Raw genomic sequence first — 20916 nt, 5'->3', positions numbered from 1 at the left:
TCCACCATCTCCGCGTGATCACCTAATCCAAATAGGAGCATAAAATGTGAATCAAGCCGCACTGCCAGTGTAGATTCTTGTTCTTGCAGATTCAAGAGGTGGTAACTGCAATGCTACACACACTTAATAGAAGTAGGTCACACTGAAAGGTGGCTGTTCTGAATAGATCTGTACAGGACTACACTGCGAAGTGTATGTTTAATCTCTAACTGTTGGCTGTGCCTTTCCTCTCTGGGTTAAAAGCAATCTGCATGCCCAGCTGCTCCTCCAGATGATACCTAAATTGCCCTCAGCTTTTTTGGTAAGGAGCATAATTTACTGAGTCCTATTGCCACTACATTTAGACAAAGGTAGTGGGACAGGAGTGAGCAAGTATACCTGTGAAAGCAAGTGCCTATAAGCTTTATTTAGATCAATCTTTAAGAGTTCAAACACAAAGCACAACAAAACGTCCAGGCTGCCTTGCAACAACAGTGGAGTTCTCTTGGAGTATAAACTAGCCATATGCCTTCAGCTAATACTTGCTACTTGGCAGTAAAAGATCAGACAGCTCCCCCTTCATTTCATTTCATTAAAGCAACCATTTGATACATTTAATTCTCTATCACGACACCTGTGTCATACATTGGTCTGCTTTGGTCATTTAGATCTGCTTTCAGCTCCCTTTTCTTTTTAAATGAGAGTTGCTGTTTCTCAGTTTTCCAAAGCAAAAGCAGGAGATTTCTGAGTCTATGCCAATCATGGAAAGGCTCTTAATTCCAACACAGGCAAGTGTGGGCAAGAATGCCAGCATGGTGAAGCAAACAGGCAGCTGCTTTGTGGGTACAGACAATGGATTCTTTAACAACAAACTTGATCAACAGCCTACTCGGAAACGGGTGCCTATTGAAGAAATCCACTCAGAACACATCCTGTTTCCCTCTAGAACAGAGGTTGTCAACCTCCAGTCCATGGCCTGAACTGGACCGCAAAGACAGACCTCCCGCCCCCCTGCACGCACTCCCCCCTGAGCACATGCGTGAAAGGGTGGGGGAGCGATGTCGTGTGCGCTGGCACACAAGAGTGTGCGTGTTCGTACACAAGAGCATGGGGGGGTTACCCCACCTTCCTCAGCTGGTCCGTGGTCCCAAAAGAGCTGGGGACTGCTGCTCTAGAAAGCAGAGTAACAGAATTTAGTGAAGTTTGTCCAGTTGCTTTATAATGAGTAGGTATGGATACTTAGTGAGAGAATGTGCATACTATTGCATATGCGTATGAGTCAATTCCCACAACCAGTCTCCGCTGGTTGGAATATACAAGCACCTAAGTAACTGTATTTGATTCCTATGAGGTCACCAAGACCCATGAGGGGTGAGTGGGGGTGTACGCCTTATTGGTTGCACTGGCCTGTCACTGGGATGTTCAATCTACTTATAGAAGGTATTGAAAAGAAGCAACTTCTACTGTGCCTTTATTTCAGCCTCAGTCTCCTAAGAAATTGGACATAAGATTCATGTGGGTGTGAGGACATTATTAACCAGTACAAGGTAATTATAGAATAAAATTATCACAAATTATCCACAGACAGCTTAAACATCTTCCTAAGCTGCATGACAAAAGAAAAAGCTCCTACTCATGTACCATTACCTGTGGTATCGACTTGTGGCAAGAGTCGAAGGAAGATGGGCCACGCGTAAGGAGGGAGCACTTTCCGCATCTCCAGATACAGCATGTTAGGGTTCAGTTTGGCTTCTGGATCAGCAACGGCTGCCATCCCTGCCTTGCCTTCCACTCCTAAAATGTGGAAAGAAGGCTTAAGTGGCAAGAAAGAGAGCAGACTCTGAAAAAGACATTTCACACAGCCAGGAGGGTTGTTAGTGTCTAACATTAAAATCCATAGTTGGAAAACTGATCCTTTTATTCAGGAGCTCAGGATATAGTCTTAGCTGTGGACATTATGTAAACATAGATAGGATTCTGGCCAACAGAAAGTGATGGAAAAGTAATGGATAAGGCAACCATTTGCCTTTATAGCAATATAATTAATTACTTTTCAAACAACAAGAGTAGTAAGAGTTAAATAATTATTAAAAAATCAAACTTTTGTGCTCAGATCTTGTTTGTTTGTTTTTTGTTCATTTGAATAGGACCCAAGGTGGCTTACAACAATGAAAGACAATATTTAGAGTTGAAAACAATGTGTGTATAACAGTGGTTAACATCTTTAAAAGGTGATATTTAAAAATTCTGAACAATGAATAAGGAGGCATCTTACATCAATTAACAGGCAATATTATAGAAAATATAAGTATACACAAATTTTAAAAGTCTTGAGCCAGGTTTGAATTTCAACAATTAATCTCTATGTTGCAGCTAGAGCAGTTACTTAGGATAGCTTGCACCTTCTTCCATTCTTGTGCATTGTCCTGCACAAGAAGACAGCTATAGAAACTTGGATGGATCACATAGAAGCAGGTACTCCATCTTGCCACCAGCTGTATCTTCAAGCATACCCTGTTTCTCTTCCTTGATCCTACCAGTCCCTACTCAGATGTCTGAGTAGTAGTTACTAAATTTGTAAGTACTCCTCCTCAAACAGTGGAACCTCTGCTAATAGTAGCCTGTCCTTGCATTACCATACATTTCTTTTAATTTAATTTATTTAAATGTAACACATACCATCGGTAGTCTATGGTAACTATTCAATCTGTTAAAATAAGGGAGATGCAGCCTCAGCCTGAGTACAGTGGAATGGTGAGGGGATTTATGGATAATAGCTATTGGGGAAAAAAAGGAGAAATGTATCACTGGAAATTGGATACTCACTCTGAAGTGCAAAATTCTCAGAACTGTCCTGATCTTGTGTGACAGTATCATTATGCACACCCTCGTAGACAGTTCCATTTTAAAAAGCATAAGCAGAGGAGACTGCAACATTTTATTGTTCCAGGAGACATTAGGGAGAGCTTTCTGAGCTGCAGCATCTCTGTTCAGGAATGCTTTCTCCTTAGAGGGTTGCCTGACACTGACACTAACCACATTTCAATGCTGTGTTCAAACACACTGATTCACTGAAATCTTCAGGAATTATGGATCATGGCTTCAGTAGGATGTGGAGGCATCTGTACTTAATGTTTTAATGCTTTAAATCAGTAGTCCCCAACTTTAGCGTGCGGAGGGGCGTGGGTATTGTTGTGAGTGGGTGGGTGGATGGGGCACCTGTGCATGCATGTGGGGTGGCCGTGTGTGTCCATGCCTGCGTGAGCAGTGTGTGTGTGTGTGTGTCCGTGCGTGTGGGGAGGCGTGCGGGTGGGAGATCTGTCTCGGCACCCCCGTCCTGCCATGGCCTGGTACTTGGCCACAGACCGGGGTTTGGAAATCAAATGGTTTTCAAGCACTGAACTACTCTGCTTATATTGCTTTTAATTGCTGTACTCCTCTCTGAGATCTCAAGATACAGGTCAGAATGTCCAAAACAAATAATAAGGAATACTGAATTCTGGAGCCCACTGCCAAATGTTCCACTTAGACAGCAATATCACATTGAATTGTACATAGCCTTATTTTAGGGTTCATACAGGCTGAGGTCTATTTCTGCCTGCTGAAGGACTCCTCCTGGTTGCTCTCACTGGCACAGCTGGGTTTTCTGGCAAATTTTTTTAGAGCAGAATACAACTGCCCTTTCTGCTGAGTCACTGAATAATAGTTGTCAACTTAAATGAAAGGTTCAGCGTCAAGAATTAAAGCCAACAAGAGGACACCAACTAACTTTTGACCGAAGAAAATGTTCTACCAGATGCCCGTCAACCGTTGTCTTATCCTCTCGGTTTCACTTTATTTTCCTGTTATAAATTGTATGCCACTTTTCACTCAAAAACTGATTCCCCAGATGAGCTGGAATAATTAAGATTCAGTACACAGGGCTGTTGGGCAGCAGGGCACTGTGCACACATAAAAATAAGGCAAACTCTCTGCCCTCAGGCTTTCAAAAGAAATGACCGAAGAGAAACAAGTAAACAGAGTGAAAAGAGAGGAAGAGAAGGAAAAGAATTTAGGCAGAGAGATGGATCATAAAGGGCATTCATATCCGCTGGGAAGCAGGCAGATAATCCTTTGTTGGTGTGCCTGCTGGGAGGATGGGTACAAGGACTCAGCAGTTGTCTGGCTTGTGAGAGAGGCCAGAGTGATCTTCCTGCTTCAGTCAATTTGTGCAATGGACAAGAGAAGCAGGAAAGGGGAAAGCAAGGTCACTTCAGCTGCATGGCTAAGACCAAGCTATCTGCCCACCCTTGCTGCATGGTGATTTTTGAGAGCTCACCCCTAATTGAGAAGAGGCTGGGGTGCAACTTGGGTGTGCAAATGTGCGTGTGACCAAGCATGCAAATGAGACATGCCCCAGCACCTCATCCATTAGCCAGTTAGCTGCAGCAAATTATACTTACATTATGCAATCACCAATAAAATTCTGGCCAATAAAAAGAACTTACAATCAGTAAGAGAATAAAATAAAATCAGACTATTAGGCTAATTTCCTGTACATGGAGATACCTTTGAAGACAGCCAATAGGTTCAAATGGTAGAAAATTTGGTGGCTAGGCCAATGATAAGTGCCTCCTTGGAATCAAATGATACTTGTTCTGTGCCAGCTACATTGTCTGCCATTAGCCATCCGGGTTCAATTCAAGGTGTTGGCTATTACTTCTAAAACTCTAGATGGGTTGAGGTACTCATGCCTACTGGACCACATTTATCTGTTGGAGCCCGTAGCTGCTGAGATCATTTGGGGCTGACCTTTTAAAGGTGGCTACTGTCAAATCTATCCAACTTGGATACGTCAGGAAGAGATTTTTGTGTTGCTGCCCTTATGTTCTGGAACTCCTTTTCTCAATTATTGTGAAATATGACACTTTTGCAACTATTCAGGAAGAGATATAAGGCAGAACTGACTCAGCTGGCTTTGGGGTATAACTAATTTTATCTGTATATCCACCATATTCATGGCAATGCATTTTATCCTTTTTAGACTGCTACATCTGTTGTATGTTCCAGTATGTTTTAATCATGGTGCATGGAATTCTGACTATCCCCATAACATGTAAATGAAACTGAAATGAAAGTAAAATAAAATAAATCTCAAAACATTCCTGTCAAAATGACAACTAAAATAGGGTGAGAGACCTTTTAAAAGTAACTTTTAAACATACTTTCCAAAAAGTTACTCAATGGGTAGAATCCTACTGCTGAATTATATTTATATGAGAGAAATTTTTAGGTGCTAGTGGCAAATTGCAGCTCATTAATAAGGCACCAGTTAAACCCTTGGGCCTGTTTCAGTTGGCTCACTCTTCTCTTTCATTAAGCCTACTTGCAGGGCCCCAGTTCCCAGGTCATGAAACAAGACATGCCTGCTTGCTAGTCCACCCACCCCCAATTCTACATCACAGAAGCAGGAGCTAGATTACCTGGCACCTCTACTCCATAAACTGCAACATCTGTCTTGCTGAGGATGTGGCTCAAGATTCCCTCAACCTCTGTAGTGGAGACATTTTCACCACGCCAACGGAATGTATCCCCACTCCGGTCTTTGAAGTACATGTAGCCAAGCTCATCCATCACTAGTACATCCCCTGTTTTGAAGCAAGAAGCAGAGCTCAGTCAGAACTGCCTGCATTTTATTCATTATTAATATTGTATCTTTTAACTGAGGGCAGAGCACCCGAGGACCAGAGTAAGGTCACCATGTTGCTCCCCTGCCCCAAACTGGCTGGATCAAGATAAAAATGATTTGGCAAATAGGAGAAAAGTGCATCACCTTTATGGTCCAAATAACTCACAGTGTTGTTAATGAACTAAACCTGTGGATTCATAGGAGGAAGACTACGACAGACGCGTGAAAATCTTTGCATATGCCCAATGTTTCCTTACTAACACAGCCATGCATGACTAATGGTTATTTTCTTACCTCTCCAATATAATTGGGGTTTATTATTCACAATTTATGTTAGACTTTCATTTTATGGCATTAAGCCACCCTGCTGATCCTAGCAGGTTGCATGTAAAATATAAGATACATGACAAACCATCTGCCAGGCTCATCCATACAACATAACTAAAAAGTGACATGCTTTTTCATCGGTCATGTTTGGGGGAGACATTATTTGGAAGCAGTACTATAGAAATGCTGGGCAAGAGGTTATTTCTTCCACTTGGTCATCATCCTTGTGGCTGTTCCCAGAGAAAAATTTCAGACACCTAGGACTGCCTTTAGCTGTCATGGGACTTAGGACAAAATCCTGTTCCATAAATTTACTGTGGCATAACCCAGATTGGGCACTGGAAAATATTAATTTTTGTTTGTTTGTCTATTTTCACAAGGTTAGAGCCACTGTGAAGGCGGCCCTGCTTCTTGTAGATGATTTATGGGCCTCCCTCAGGGTGGCCACCTGAGGTCCTCCTCACCTGTGATGCTCTGATGGATCGAGCAGATGACATTGGGGAAAGCTGCTCCGACAAGTAATTTATGTAACTTATGAAAAGCACCCTGTCTCCTTTTTAGGGTTCAAGGCTCCCTAGGGTTTCTTTTTGTCCCAGGTAAGTCTTTGGGAGCCTCAGGAGATGTGTGTTGGAGGGGGAGGGAGAGGTAATTAATAGCCAGACGTCTCATCCAGATTGCCATCACCAGGATCAGAACTGCTTCTGGAAATCTCATGGCATTTCTTTACTTATTAAATACCCCCCCAATCCTGAAGCTCCCAACTGCCTCCTTAGAGCAAAAGGAGCCCTAGGGAGCCTCAAAACTTGAGGGGGGGCAGAATAAGAAGCTTTCCATTAGATTATATTAAATATTTCCAGTTTCCAATCCAGAATATGTGGGCGTAAATATACACCAACAGGATGACATCATTTGGCTGAGCATCTCTTCTAGGCAACATCTTTATCTATCCAAGTACAACATGAAGTGCTCCTTGAAGAGTACCTGAAAGGTAGGCCTGATCCCCTTTCTGGAAAACATTGTAGGCTATCTTCTTGTTGGTTGCACTCTCGTTGACATAGCCATCAAACCTACGCAAGGGGTCCTCCTGGTTGATCCGGCCCACAAGCAGGCCTGGCTCTCCTGAAAAAGAGACAGATGAATTTCAGATGAATAACAAGTCATGAAGATATTCAGTGCTACAGTAGTTATAGTTAGCTGGATGCATTTTGTCTGCTTCTAAGCCCTTCGCTACCTCTGCCACATTCTAACAGAAAGGCTGAGAAACTGAAACTGTCATCTGTACTTGTGTTCAGGCCCTGGACTCTGTAAGATTTTTGCTGAATTTCCAATACATGAATCTTTGGCTAGTATCCTGTTGCATAGCTCTGCCTGAGCAATGGGAATGTCACTGTAAGCAGCTGACCGCCACTGATTAAGAATTCCCTATTTTGGTTTCTAGGTGTGCTCCTGTTTCACCACTTTGCAATCGAGTAACACACACCCTGAAATGAAAAATAGAACTCTTCAGTTGCAGCAATTCGCCTTTGAGGACATTATTCCTCTTATGCAGGCAGAACAACACAAAGATACTGCCACTATCTCAGTACACATCTGTGTCTTCCATGAGATACCCTCCACCTCTCTCTACCTCAAACTACATTTCAATCTGTGCAGAACATGTCCTGTGTAGGTTATACATACAGATATTTAATGCAACCTAGCAGGAACAATCCTGCATTTCTGGGGAAGGGTGGTGGCAGAGCATACATGAAAACTAGCAAGAGTACATAATTCTGAATGTTTTTGGCACATTTTGAGTCAAAAACGTGCAACATTTAGACAAACATAAAATCTACATGATCATTCCTCTACCAGTTCAGTAGCTCTACATCCTTTTTCTTCATGTCTTACCCATGTACCTTCTCTCCTGTCGCCTCTGTCATCTCTCTTAGGTCTCTTTTCAGCTTTTTCTTCTCACTGTTGCCTTCTTTTCCAACAGCCACTCACTGCCTTTTTACTCCTTTGCTCTTTTTCAAGCTTCTATGTCCCTCCCTCAGCCCCTCTGCATCTCACATGCATAGCCCACCTCTCCATAGCAATGGTCAAAGCTGCCTGCAGAAGTCTGAATAAAACTGTTTACAGTATGGAGGCAGGGGAAGTTTCCATAAGCAGATCTTTTATCTTCCAAAACAAAACACACACACACACCCCAAGTCCTTCACCTCACACCCGGTATTTATTCAATTCTACCAGTCTTTGTATTAACAGTGGAGGAAGAAACCCTACCCTAGAAGTCCCCAATTACCACCAACCAGTTCTAGGAACAGAGAAGATAACATTCAGGTCAAAAAGTCAGAAGTGCTCTAGTGAGACAGTAATTGAAAATGACATGACACAGAGATTACACTCCTGTATTATATAGTTCAGATACAAAACATGTGACATTCACAGTATATTTACCTGGACGGCAGGAGACAGCGAGCCCATTTGCATCTCGTATCAATTCCATAGTATCCTCATTAACTTTCACCAAGCGGACAGGATACACATTTGGCAAAATTCGGCTACAGAAACCACAGGCACCCACCTATTAATGGATGGAGCAAAGTTTAGAAGGGAAATGATGGCAATCACAAGTCATCTCTCACGATGGTTTCTAAATGTTAGCATGCATGCTTTTAACCACCAGACCAAAGGTTGAAGAACTTCCAGGATGTGCAGAATGTTGAAGTGTCCAGTGAAGTAAATAAGAACAAAAAGAAGACTAGAGAGCATGGAGAACTAGAAAATGCTAAAGCCAACAGCTCACAGTAACCTGAAGTAAGCAATTAAAGGGGAAATAACAGCTGTGGGTTTAAAAAAAAGCACCTGAATACCCTACTAACTCCAAAAACATACAGATAGGTTTGAGGAGGAAACAAAGGAAAAAGGATGAAATCTACAGCCGTAGTTCCCAAACTAGTGTCCCCAGGTGTTCTTTGACTAAAATTCCAACCACCAGCTGTGCTGGCCAGGATTTCTGGAAGTTGTAGTCCAAGAACATGGGGGAAGTCAAGGTTGAGAACCTCTGGTCTACAGGAATAAAATATTCAAGTTCAGGACAAGATCTCTCAGGCTACACAGAATAGCAGTGAAAGGTTACAAGAAGAAAAAAAGAGTGATGTTTTTATTACTTCTGAAGTTGACTTCACTTCCTGATAATGCGGCGATTACTCCTGCTTGAGGCCGATAGGAACCCTAAATAAGAGCATTCCTCTCCAGGAATATAGATGCACTGCCATATTCTGTTCTGGATCTCACTTGTAGCAATCTATAATTGAAGATGAATCATTGATAGAAGTCCCTACCAATCAATATTCAAAAGAATGAAACTGTAAGCTCCGATGTGGTCATAAGCAGAGAAGGCTAGGAGAAATGTGCAAACTGTCACATCTGTTAGTGACCTATTCTGGGAAGTGAGCTAACTGTTAAATCAATCACTTCTCCAGCTACTCACATCACTTCACCTTCCTTTCGCTGCATGCTTCTTGGCAACTTGCCCTGCCTTTGGGGCATCCATGAGGGAGGGTACTTACTCTGTTGCAAATGGATGGAGCTAGATGAAAAGAAAAGGCCACTGGAAGGAACGCTTAGATTTAGGGCAGGGAATTGTAGGTGGTTTAGAAAGAGGTCTCCCAGCTTACATGCTTTTAAAACTGAGAGTACAAGAAAGAGTCTGCAAAAATTACACCCAACAAGCCATCTGTAACAAGTTAGCTGGACACTCTCCTGTCTCCGTGCAACAAACAAATAAATAAACCCTTCAAAATATAAATTGCCATGGCAGCCCTTTCATGTACCTTTCCATCCAGATTGGCGATGCTGCAATTACATTCTGTAGCCCCATAAAATTCTCCAATCTGTTTAATTCGGAAGCGTTTGGTGAAGTCTTCCCATATGGTGGGCCTTAAGCCATTTCCTATGGCTAACCGCACTTGATGCTGTTTTTCGGCCTCCCGTACTGGCTGGTTCAACAGATACCTACAAATCTCCCCAATATACTGGACAATCTGGCAAAAGAAAGAGAAACTAGCTTTACCAAGTAATAACTTGGTAAAAGTTGGCAAGAATAGAACCAAGATGCAATATTTCCAGAATTTTTGAAGATGTAGTGGAAGGAAAATTACTTTTCTCTTTTGCTTTTATTTTTAAGAATTAGAGACAAACATTATCTGCATACCAAAAATACCTTCAGTATCTTGAAAGTTAAAGTCATTAATTATAAGCTAGAAGCAATGAAACTTTGCCACTCTAAACATTTTAGGTTAAAATCCTAGAATCTCCAATAAGGCAACAGACTATGATAACTGTAGTTTGAAACCTCTGGAGGGCTGAAGGTTCCCAACCCCTGATAAAAAATAAATTCGTCCATAAATTTCCTTGGTGTTAGTCATCAGAGTTTAAGCCAGATAATAAAAGCTACAGTTTTGGAAGGATCTGAACAGTTAACTAATTAATTTAAAGCAGCTTTCTGCCAGTGTCCTTTATTCAGCCCCAACTAACATGGACAGTGATGAGAAATCATGGAAATGAAATTCAAAACATCTGAAGGCATTCAAATTAGGAAAAGTTGATTTAAAGTGGAGGTGGAAAACTGTGGTCCTCCAGATGCTTTCAAACTACAATTCCCATTCGTTCTAGCAAAAACATGCAATGACAAACAATTATGAGAATTTTATTCAGCCCCAACTTAACATGGACAGTGATGAGAAATCATGGGAAATGAAATCCAAAATATCTGAAGGCATCCAAATTGGGAAAAGTTGATTTAAAGTGGAGGTGGAAAACTGTGGTCCTCCAGATGTTTTCAAACTACAATTCCCATTCACTCTAGCAAAACACGCAAAGACAAACAATTATGAGAATTTCGAGCCATAAACATTGGGAAGGACACTAATGTCTATGCTTGTTTTAAAGTGTTTCAAACAGTTTAAAACGATCCCTGATTTGTTTCTTGAAGGCTTTCACAACTGAAATCTGATGGTTGTTGTAGGTTTTTCGGGCTCCTGTCATCTGAAGATGCCAGCCACAGAGACTGGCGACACGTTAGAAAGAAAAACCTCCAGAACACAGCCAAATAACCTGAAAAACCTACAACAACGACCCCAGATTTATTAGGCAACAGCACTGTGTCTCTAACGCCTTTTTTTAAAAAAAGGAGTATTCTGCCTTCTCTCACAATCAGCAGGAAATCAGCTGTAGCAACTGAGCATGCATTTTAGCTTCCAAAAAAATCTATATAGTAGAAAGCATCAACACCAGTTGCCCTTAGATGACTGACACTGCTAAGGCAGCAAGAAACTAATACATATGCAGCTTTGGAATGCATCTGATAAAGTTTCATCGTAAAACCTTGGCATGGCAACTTCTGATTTTGTCCCTCTCTCACACTGGTAAAATAGTCTTCTTGAGCTTTCTGAGCTGTAGCTGTCTTGCCATGGAGACCCTCCCCCACATATGCTCCCACCTCCTAAAAACTGTGGTGCCTACAAGCAGAGTTCGGGGCTCTCCTTACTGTGCACTTGTATTTCACACAGTCATCCCAGAAGCGGCTGGCCGAAAATTTCTTCCTGATCACGACTGTCAGACCATGGATCACACACTGGCCAACACCCATAATATTTCCTAAGAGAAAGAGAAAAAAACGTGGTCAGTAAGGTGGGCTTCTCATGATTCCATGGCAATGTCTTTCAACAGCGAGTGCTACTGGCAACATTAAAGCCAGTTTCTAGATTGAAAAAAGAAGCAATAACTCCTGCCTACCTGCTGAGTGGTACAATGGCAAGCAATTATAGACTATGTCCTGGGGAGTCATTCTGTAGGCATAATAACCAAAGGCTGCTATACGAAAGTATCTACAAGGAAACAGAGAACATATGTACATGAAAGTGGGGGATATGATCCATCTTCCTTCTTTCAAGAGGAAAAATGACATATGAGAAAAGCATATTTTTTGCACAACCAAAAGTCAGATCACATGAACACACCTGTTACCCTGGTGATAATACTACATACACAGGTGACAATATGCAGCAACTGCCAATAGGATCCTACATTCCTGTTCTCCAATATATCTCAGAAGAAGCTGAATGAGAGGGGAAAAAACCCACATAATTTCACCTGGGGAAGCTCTGAATGAAAGCCTGGAGAGAGCCGGGGGGTCGCGTGGCCTAAGAGCTGCACATTGCACTCCAAGGCCATTTTTATGGCCTCCAGTTAACCTCTTGGAACCTCCGACCAGGGAAATAAGTTTTTAAAACATGATGATGATTTTAGTAAAGTGCAGCCTCCCTCTGCACCTTTAGAAAAATAGGAAATATAACTTTTACAGAACTGGAAATGGATTTCCAGCCTTTTCAGTTTTTGTCATTCCCCCCCCCTTTGGGAAGGGGCATTGGTGCTCACATGCTGGGTGCTCAATGTGGAAACAACCCCTTGAACCTGCCTGGTCCTGCGTTAGAAAATCCATCCATAAGCCTCATAAACGTCAACTGGTCAGGGAGGGATTGTTGTCCTTCTGAAATAGCCCTGTTTCAATAGATAAATCCTCTGTGCTTTTTAAAGGGGGATAATTTCTGCTAGAGTTATTTGCAGCTTTAATTTTATAAAAACACAGTATTCCACCTCCCATTGTGGTAAGAGCCCTTTAGAGCAGCCATTCTCAACCTTTTTTTGGCCATGGTCATAAATACAACGTGAAAGAAATATTGTCCGAATCAGGATTGCGTAAGTTGCATAACAAACTTTATAAGGTGGCTTGGGAAGAATTGTTTCCAGTCTGTGGAACGTGCCAGAGCATTCCAGGGGACCATATGGCCCCCATTAAGAACGGCTGCTTTAGAACTTATTCCTTTGCTTTTGAAAAAGAGAACTGCAAGTCACAGTCAAACCACTAGAAGAAGAACGCAAAAAAGTGCAGAGAACAACCATCAAGTGATTAAGGGCACAAACAATCCGTTACAAGAAAAGTGCAATGTTTGTAGTTGCTCTGAAATAAAATGAATAGAAGGGATCAGTCAGAATTGCATGGCATGGAGAAAGCAAATGGGTAGATGTTTTTCTTTGTCTTGTAATATTAGAACGCAAGGTCACCCACTGAAATACAGGGTAGGAGACTCGGGACAAATAAAAGCATAGTTAAACTGAAGACTTCAATACACAATGGCTTTTAAAGATGAACAGGCAGTGGAAGATAATGCTATCAAGGGATGCTAGCCAGGCTGGTTAGCTATTAATTCCATTATCACGAGGCAACAGAATTTTCAATAGCACTTAGTTGACCAACATAAGTCAGTGGTTGGAGGAGGCGAGCGTTACTCCCCTCGTGTCTTGCTTGAGAACTTCCCATCTGCATCTGGTTGGCTCCTGTGCAAACCAAATGCTAGGCCAGATAGATATTTAGTCTGAGTCAGTTCAGATCCTTTAATCTCATGCAGCTCTCTATCAAGCTTTCCCCCCTCCAGGCCTAAGTATACTTGTAGTTTATCGGTGAAGATTCTCAATCATCCAGATGAGGTTATCTGGAAGTTGAGTCATGGCAACTGGTCTTCTTTCTTGTTAGGCTAAATCATTTCGCTACTCATCCAAGTAGCTTCTTCAGTCCGAGAAGAGCTGGTAGGAGATCCCTGATATCCTCCATTCAGACCAAGGGAAAGTGAAACCAATGTGGAGGATATATCAGGGGTCTCCTCCCAACTCTCCTCAGACTAAATGCTACTTGGATGAGTAGCAAAACGATTCAGCCTAACAAGGAAGAAGTCCAGTTGCCAAGTCTCAACTTCCAGATATACTTGCAGTTCTTCCCTGCATCTTGACCCCTGGTCAGATCTCTTCCAACTTTTAGCCACTAGAAACATGGCCCATGTCTGTATATTCAAAGTAGTGTCATCACCAGAAATTCACAATGATCACCCATGACACAGTTTCCACACCTGGGGCCAGGGCAATGATTAATTGTTCCTAATTCCAAATAGGAAATCAAATGGGAAACAAACCCAAGGCTCTTTCTTTGTTTCCTATGTGGCTGGAGTGAAGTGCCAAAGTGAATGGGAAACTCTAAAAGATTGGCCTCTGGGCCATTATCTCACATATTAGGAGCTGGAGTGAAGATTGCCTCTGATTTCCTGGGCAATTACTCGGGATGCCACAAATCCTATCCTATCAGGAGCGACACATGCTGCCTTACAATACTCTGAACTTCCCTCACAGTGGCTCAAATTTACATTGTTTAAAGCTAACAATGTCATTAACTGCAGTGATTTTTTTCAGAAATTAAAAATTTCCAATACTCCCCAAAAGTCCCGAGGTTCCCCTAGGATACCTTTTGCCATAGGGAAACTGTTGGGACGGGGAAGTCTTTAATTACTGAAAATTACTGCCACCAATAAAAGCATCCCAGCATTCGCAATTTTCAAAAATTAAAGTCTCCCCTTCCCAAGGCCCTTGGCCCCCAATGGCTTCCTTGTGATGAAAGAGATCCCAGGGATCCTCAGGACCTTCAGGTGGGGTGGATCAGAACATTTTTACCTCTGAAAAAGCACCATGACTGATGACATCAACAGTTGTACGCAGAGTGAATTCTGGCAACAGGATTTCAATCAACAATTCTAAGAGGCAAAGAGAGAATAATAGATCTAACTCCTAGAAAACAGCTTTAAAGACAAGTGGCCACAGCCAAAACAGAGAAGCATCTCTCTAATATTTGTATACATGAAAAAAAGCTCCACAAATAAAAACGATCCTGGATATCAGCAGGGGAAGATCAATTTTCAAGAAGGGGTGCACTGATGCTCCTCACCTACTATGCACCACAATGGCAGCCTTCGGCATTCCAGTTGTACCAGAAGTATAGATGTAGAACAGCCGATCTAGAAAGGGAACATGGACATGGGACATGAATTAGAGGCTGGTCTTCTGGTCTTTGTTCTCAGTCAGCTTGATAATCCACCTGTCTTATAAGCAGGTTCTTTGAAAACACAGGGCAGAACAACAAGCAAAGGGCATGCCTCACCTCCCACAGTCCATAGCAATTGTTGTCAGGGGGAATTTTACTCTTTGAACCAAACACATGGCCCTAAACATATCATCCTCCACTTCTTCCTGGAACTAGGCCAGGTGCCTGACTGGGCTCTTAAGTCACATGAATCTGGCAGAAAGATCCCATGAAATGTGTGCCACAAGAAAGGGAAGGGGGTTGAATGTCTGGCATCCAGCCGGGTCCTGTAGGCAGATCTGTGGCTCACTCAAACCTTTGTAAGAAAACATACCATCTAATCCCTTGGCTGGAACTTGAGCTTGAGGAGATTTGGAGGCTTCAGCCAGAAGGGGATCCAAGTGCTTGGTGTTCGGAGGGATAGATTCAGGTCTGAAGTCTCCAGAACAGAACTTGACCATATTTTTCCCCAGCAAGCCATTCACTTCAGATATTGCTGCAACGTAACCATCAGTCTATCAGAAACAGTAAGCATTCAATGCATTGGGTTTTCAGAATTGTAGCTGGATGTGATTCCACACCACAGCTGGCAGGCACTGTACAGTATTTATTTTCAAAACAATTATCATTCTTAACTGTGAGATTTTCTTCAGTTTGTTACGCCATAAAAATAAATATCCAAAGCCATGCTACAGGTATTCAGTGAAAGATGAAAGCTCCTGTTCTAATACTGTACTTTTCCACACAGTGTCCCTCCCCAACCATTCCCTGCAAGCTCTTTTCACACTATACCTCTTAACAAAGCCACATTCGCTTCTCATATTTATTAAAAATATTACAGATTACGCCCCACACAGCAAAGCTACATACATCCAAGTCCTCTGGATGAAAACAGGATATTTCACTAAAACATTTGTACCTCATCTTCTGTATTAGAAATCCTTCTATATCAGTGGCTCTCAACCTTGGATAACACAGGTGTTCTTGAACTGCAACTCCCAGAAATATTCACTACCAGCCATGCTGGTCAGGGTTTCTGGGAAGTGCAGTCCAAGAAGACCTGGGTTACCCAAGGTTGGGAACCACTGATCTAGATGGCCAACATTACTACAAAAGTGCTGAATACAGAGGCTTTGTATTAGGACTAAATTACACAGATTGCTGAACTTATAATTAGAAGCTGACAACACAGTAGGCCTCTGAGATGCATTTGCAATCAAACTTGCAAATGAAACTTGCTAACCCCAAATAACCAATCACAAAACACAGCAATCTAATTTGCCAAATGTGGAAATAAAAAAAGCCTATGCTAAAATAAGCAAGTATATTTTACTACTTAAAAGAGCTCTGCTTCTAAATGTAGGGTGTCTTGTGTAGTTAGAACTACATAGTTTTTATGCACTGTATCTCGGAATTCCAACCTCCTAAAGCTTTTTTCAAGATGCTGAAATTATACAATAGCAATATAGATTTACTACTAAAATTGGTCCTGTTTTAAGAAATACTTTATGCCTTGAGAGCCATGCCTTGAGGTGGCCATTCTATGCCAACTCAATAAGCAGCAAAATAAACAGTAAGAACAAACTTATTTCAGTTCCACTAAAGATCTCCAGTTGAGCAATTAAGAAACCAATCCATTTTCCAGAATGTCCGCCTGATAAAATAATTCTCTTTTCAGAGTACTGGAGTTTTTACCTTCATATCAAATGAAGAACTGATTAAGACAAGAGCAGAAAACTTCAGTAGTTCTTTGGGGGGGATTTCTCACATTCTAAAATATACTAAGGTCACGCATTCCGGCACATTATGAAAATTCAATGGTATTTCAGCACAAGTATAAATCAACTATAGAATAAGGCATGCGGGGTGCATGCACCTTGGTTCAAAAGAAAAGTGTGCTTCCAGAAGGATAATTCTCAGTAAATACAAGGGTCACACACTCCATGCACTTTGTTTTATAGCAGAAAAAGCAACATTATTTTTAAGTACTGTAACCACACAACCAAATGCAATAGCTGACAGTAACAGAGGCTCCAAAAATAGTGTAGCTACTCTTGGCTAAAGGGGGAACAGCCCAATCAAAGCCATACCTGCTGAAAGCTCCCCACCAAAAATGATGGCTTTTGCTCCAGAGGTTTTCACGCAGTAAGTCAGTGAATCAAGGCGCAAGTTGAAGTTGATGAGGGCAGCTTCAATGCCCACTTTGGCCATCCCTAGCCAGAAGCCCACAAACTCAGGTCGACTCTCCATGAAGATAGCAACTACATCTCCAACACAAAAGCCCTGCTGGTAGAAGAAGTTGGCCACAGCATTGGAATATTCGTCCAAACGCTGGAATGTCCATCTGTCATCAGTTGCTTCATAGATCAAGGCTACTTTGTCTGGATGTCTGCGGACCACCTCCTGAAATATCTTGGGAATATTGCTCTTGGCTTTCCGGTGATAGTACAATTTATATTTTACCTGTATAAGTACTGACAGGCCTCTGTAATTAGGAAAGAAAAATCTCAGTTACTTTAGCATATAAGTTAATGCTACCAATATTTTTAAAAAAAGGACTGCAATATGCCAAGATATCACTTCAGCTGCTTCCCCATCATTCAAGAGATAGAGCCATTTTGTACATATTACTTTAATACAAAAGGTGATTAGATTATGCCAGACTAACCCCTGGGAATTATATCTAATCCACATGAAAACTATTAAATCTTGTGAAGTGGCAATCCAAATTCGACACCAAGAAAGGCAGTTTGCACAATTTTTCATATTTTGTACAACTTTTGTAATTTCCATCCTCCCACCATCACTTCATAGAATTTATTTAAGCTAAATTAGGGACAAGAAGCTAGGATATACACTACAGCCTCGTCTTAAATTTCTGAAAAACTCATTCTGCCACTTCTCTAGCACTGAATTTGCGTAATGCCTGATTAACATTAAGGGATTAAAACAAATGAATTATCCTGCCTTGTTTACTGGGAATCTCTCCTGTCATGGTGGAAGATACTCATCATGGGAGTTTGAAAATATAGCCTCCAGTTAGTCGGAAAGAAGAAAGCTACAGTTTGGTACCATTAGCCAAAATCCTATTGGACACTGATGAACATGCAAGAGGAATCACAGAAATCACCACTGCCCATTGCGGCTAACTGACAAGGTATGAGACACAGGCCACCAATTCGATGCAGCAACTTCAGCTCTGGTGCACATTAAACATCTGATAAGTAAGTTTCCAGCCAGGCAAGAAAAGGCAAGAAGAATGCTGTGGGTTCAAGCTAAACTTTAATGAAAGCGCAATTCAGCTAGCTTGTTTTGGAGAAGGAAAGCAGAGACAGGAGTGACACTATCTGCTTAGAAGCATGTATCAGCCCTCACTATGCTCTGCGAACAAATGTCCTGTCTTATTTAAAGGAAGCTAAACTCCTAACACTGTCCCTAAAATTCTTTCTCCACTGAGAGAACAACTACATTTAACAGTATACACAAACATGTATGAGCATTCAGATTTCTGTTTATACAGCTGTATGCAGAACCAAGAGAGAAAACAGAACTAAACAGTTCATATCTCTACATCAGACCTCATAGCCCGTCATGCATATAGCTGGATGTACATCCTTTATACCAACGTCGGCAATCTTCAGAGGTCCATGGTATGTCTCTCTACCTCCGAAAGCCAAACTTACTCTTATTTCCCTTAAAAATTCTTGTAAAAAAGGAGGATTAACTGAACCCCCCCCACCTGCATGAACCTTCTAGTGTCCAAAAATATGCACAAAACTGTTATGGATATGGGGATCTGCAGCAAGGGACCCTCCAAACATAGCAAAATTACTCTTCATGCCCATAAGAGAGCACAAGAAGACTTTATGAGAATAAAAAAGGTTTTTAAAAGATATTTTTAATTTTGGGGAGCTTCCTGGGGGAGGCTCCATGCACTTTGCAAAAAGTGAAGTGTGCTGCTTATATACCACCCCACAGCACTTAAAGCACTCTCTGGGCAGTTTACAATTTAAGTATGAAGGCTACACATTGCCTCCACTCCCTGGTAGCGAGCTGGGTACTCAGTTTACTGATCTCGGAAGGATGGAAGGCTGAGTCAACCTTGAGCCATCTACCTGAGCCTATCATGATCCAACTCAGGTTGTGAGCAGAGTCCTGACTGCAGTCCTAAGTTTAACTTCTGTGCCAGGAAGCCACCTGTGGGATACAATATATGTTGCCCACCCCTGCTTATACGTACAATTCAAAGCTGTTTGCATTTAGAACCAGAGTACAAGAGGAATTTATAGGTAATGGTGCAACTTCTGTATCGGAATTATTGCATTTTTCAAGAAGATATCTTATGATTACATAAGACTTCTTATAGAAAACACATTACACACATTCTGATGAATGCGCAAGACGAATCAGACAAGGAACAAAAAGGAGAGGAGGGAGAAAACACTTTGCAAGTTTAATGCTCTATTTTCAGCCTTCATTCTGTCTAGAAATAGAACGGAGCAAGCAAAAAGTAACCCACTCATGTAAGGATCTATGCCAGTGGTTCCCAACCTTGGGTCCCCAGTTGTTCTTGGATTACAACTCCTAGAAATCCTGGCCAACACAGCTAGTGGTGAAGGCTTCTGGGAGCTTTAGTCCAAGAACATCTGGAGACCCAAGGCTGGGAATGACTCATCTATGCCTTAGTCCTTCAGCATGTCTAAACCTGAAGCAAAGCTAAACATTATTTCAATTGCACGCTCTTCAGGAATTAGCAGAACAAGCATTCCAGTTCTAACAGGTGACACAAACACCAGAAATATTTGGTCCTGGGGGCAGGGGATCCAATCCTAAAGATGTTTATTCAAAAGTAAACCTCACAAAGTTCGATGACATTTTCTCTCATGTAGGCAATGCAATACAAACTAAATTCGATGCACACTGTCCTACTGTGTTCACTGGGGAGTCATGCCTAGAAATTATGCCACAGAATGCTGGCATAGCCTAATTAAAGTCTAAAATTAGACCTGAAGACAGCTTGATGTACAATGACCTGGAATTGGAGCCATATTGAAACAGTTCTTTGGCATCTGTAACTAGAGAATTCTTTAAAGAGAAAATTTCAAGCCAGAGCAGTTGGTTTTTCTGATTTTTGGAGTATTCAAAGATTTCCATTGTTATACACAATAATGCTTATTTTCCTTGTTGTTATACTGTCCAAACCCAAAAGAAAGATAATAAAGATGCTACAACAACCAGCTATGCTGTTCTTAAACATTCCATTTCTCCCAAATCCAGGAAACCAGCAAGGAGCTTCCTTTTCTTTTTGATCAAAGAGAAGTCTGGAAGATTCTTCAGAGAAATAAACCACTGACACAAAATCAGTGGCATCTTAAGAAACCACACATCCCCTCCTGACCGTGATTGTCCAAAGCAGGAGCCTTGAGGGAAGACAGACTGGGTTAATAATAGACAGTTGGCATTTTGTCAAAAGAGGCCGGCCTGCCATAGTGATCTTACCCCAAGCTCTGCCAGGAAAGGAACAGAAGAGCCTTTTCAAACATTTGCTGCACTTTCCATAGCTTTAAGGGGGCTTTATTCTCTGCGGTTATTTCTCACTCGCCATGCAATTGGAAGGAAGTGGAAATCCAGAGGGCAGTGACAGCCTCTACAAGAAGTGATGTGGTTTTTGTGAGAGCAGCAGCCCTGAATCCTTGGACAACAAAGGAACCTTAGGGCTGCAGAAAATAGGTACTGATTTCAGTTAAAGTGCAACAGGCAGATGAGAATGTCAGGGATCTATCTTACATTTCTCATCTCCAAGCCAGAAACCCATCTGTTTAGGAAATAGCACAACATCTTTACAAGAACATTAGCTATACACAGATCTAGTACTACTTCTCAGGCATGCATTAGTACCAAGGAGAAATGAGAAGCTGGTTTTGAAGATAGCCCCCATCACACTTTTTCCTTTGCTGCAGCATACAAACAAGGTTTCTCTCATTTTAAGTAT

The 20916-nt window shown here is 41.7% G+C and overlaps 1 protein-coding gene across 3 annotated transcripts in view; it reads right to left on the bottom strand.

The window, feature by feature from the left end:
• SLC27A1 (solute carrier family 27 member 1) overlaps nt 1-20916 on the bottom strand; it is a 43883-nt gene that overhangs the window by 3905 nt on the left and 19062 nt on the right. For all 3 annotated transcript variants that reach the window (XM_020779369.3, XM_020779356.3, XM_020779362.3), the window contains exons 3-12: nt 17015-17409; nt 15259-15420; nt 14790-14859; nt 11756-11847; nt 11508-11617; nt 9793-10002; nt 8414-8540; nt 6956-7093; nt 5442-5606; nt 1627-1773 (exon numbers count right to left, since the gene is read on the bottom strand). In XM_020779369.3, coding sequence (XP_020635028.3) covers nt 1627-1773; nt 5442-5606; nt 6956-7093; nt 8414-8540; nt 9793-10002; nt 11508-11617; nt 11756-11847; nt 14790-14859; nt 15259-15420; nt 17015-17409 — 1616 coding nt within the window. The remainder of the gene's footprint in view (nt 1-1626; nt 1774-5441; nt 5607-6955; nt 7094-8413; nt 8541-9792; nt 10003-11507; nt 11618-11755; nt 11848-14789; nt 14860-15258; nt 15421-17014; nt 17410-20916) is intronic.

This window comes from Pogona vitticeps, chromosome 2 (assembly GCF_051106095.1).
Source record: "Pogona vitticeps strain Pit_001003342236 chromosome 2, PviZW2.1, whole genome shotgun sequence".
In the NCBI taxonomy this organism is placed as follows: Eukaryota; Metazoa; Chordata; class Lepidosauria; order Squamata; family Agamidae; genus Pogona; species Pogona vitticeps.
This window is presented reverse-complemented; position numbering and strand designations above follow the sequence as displayed.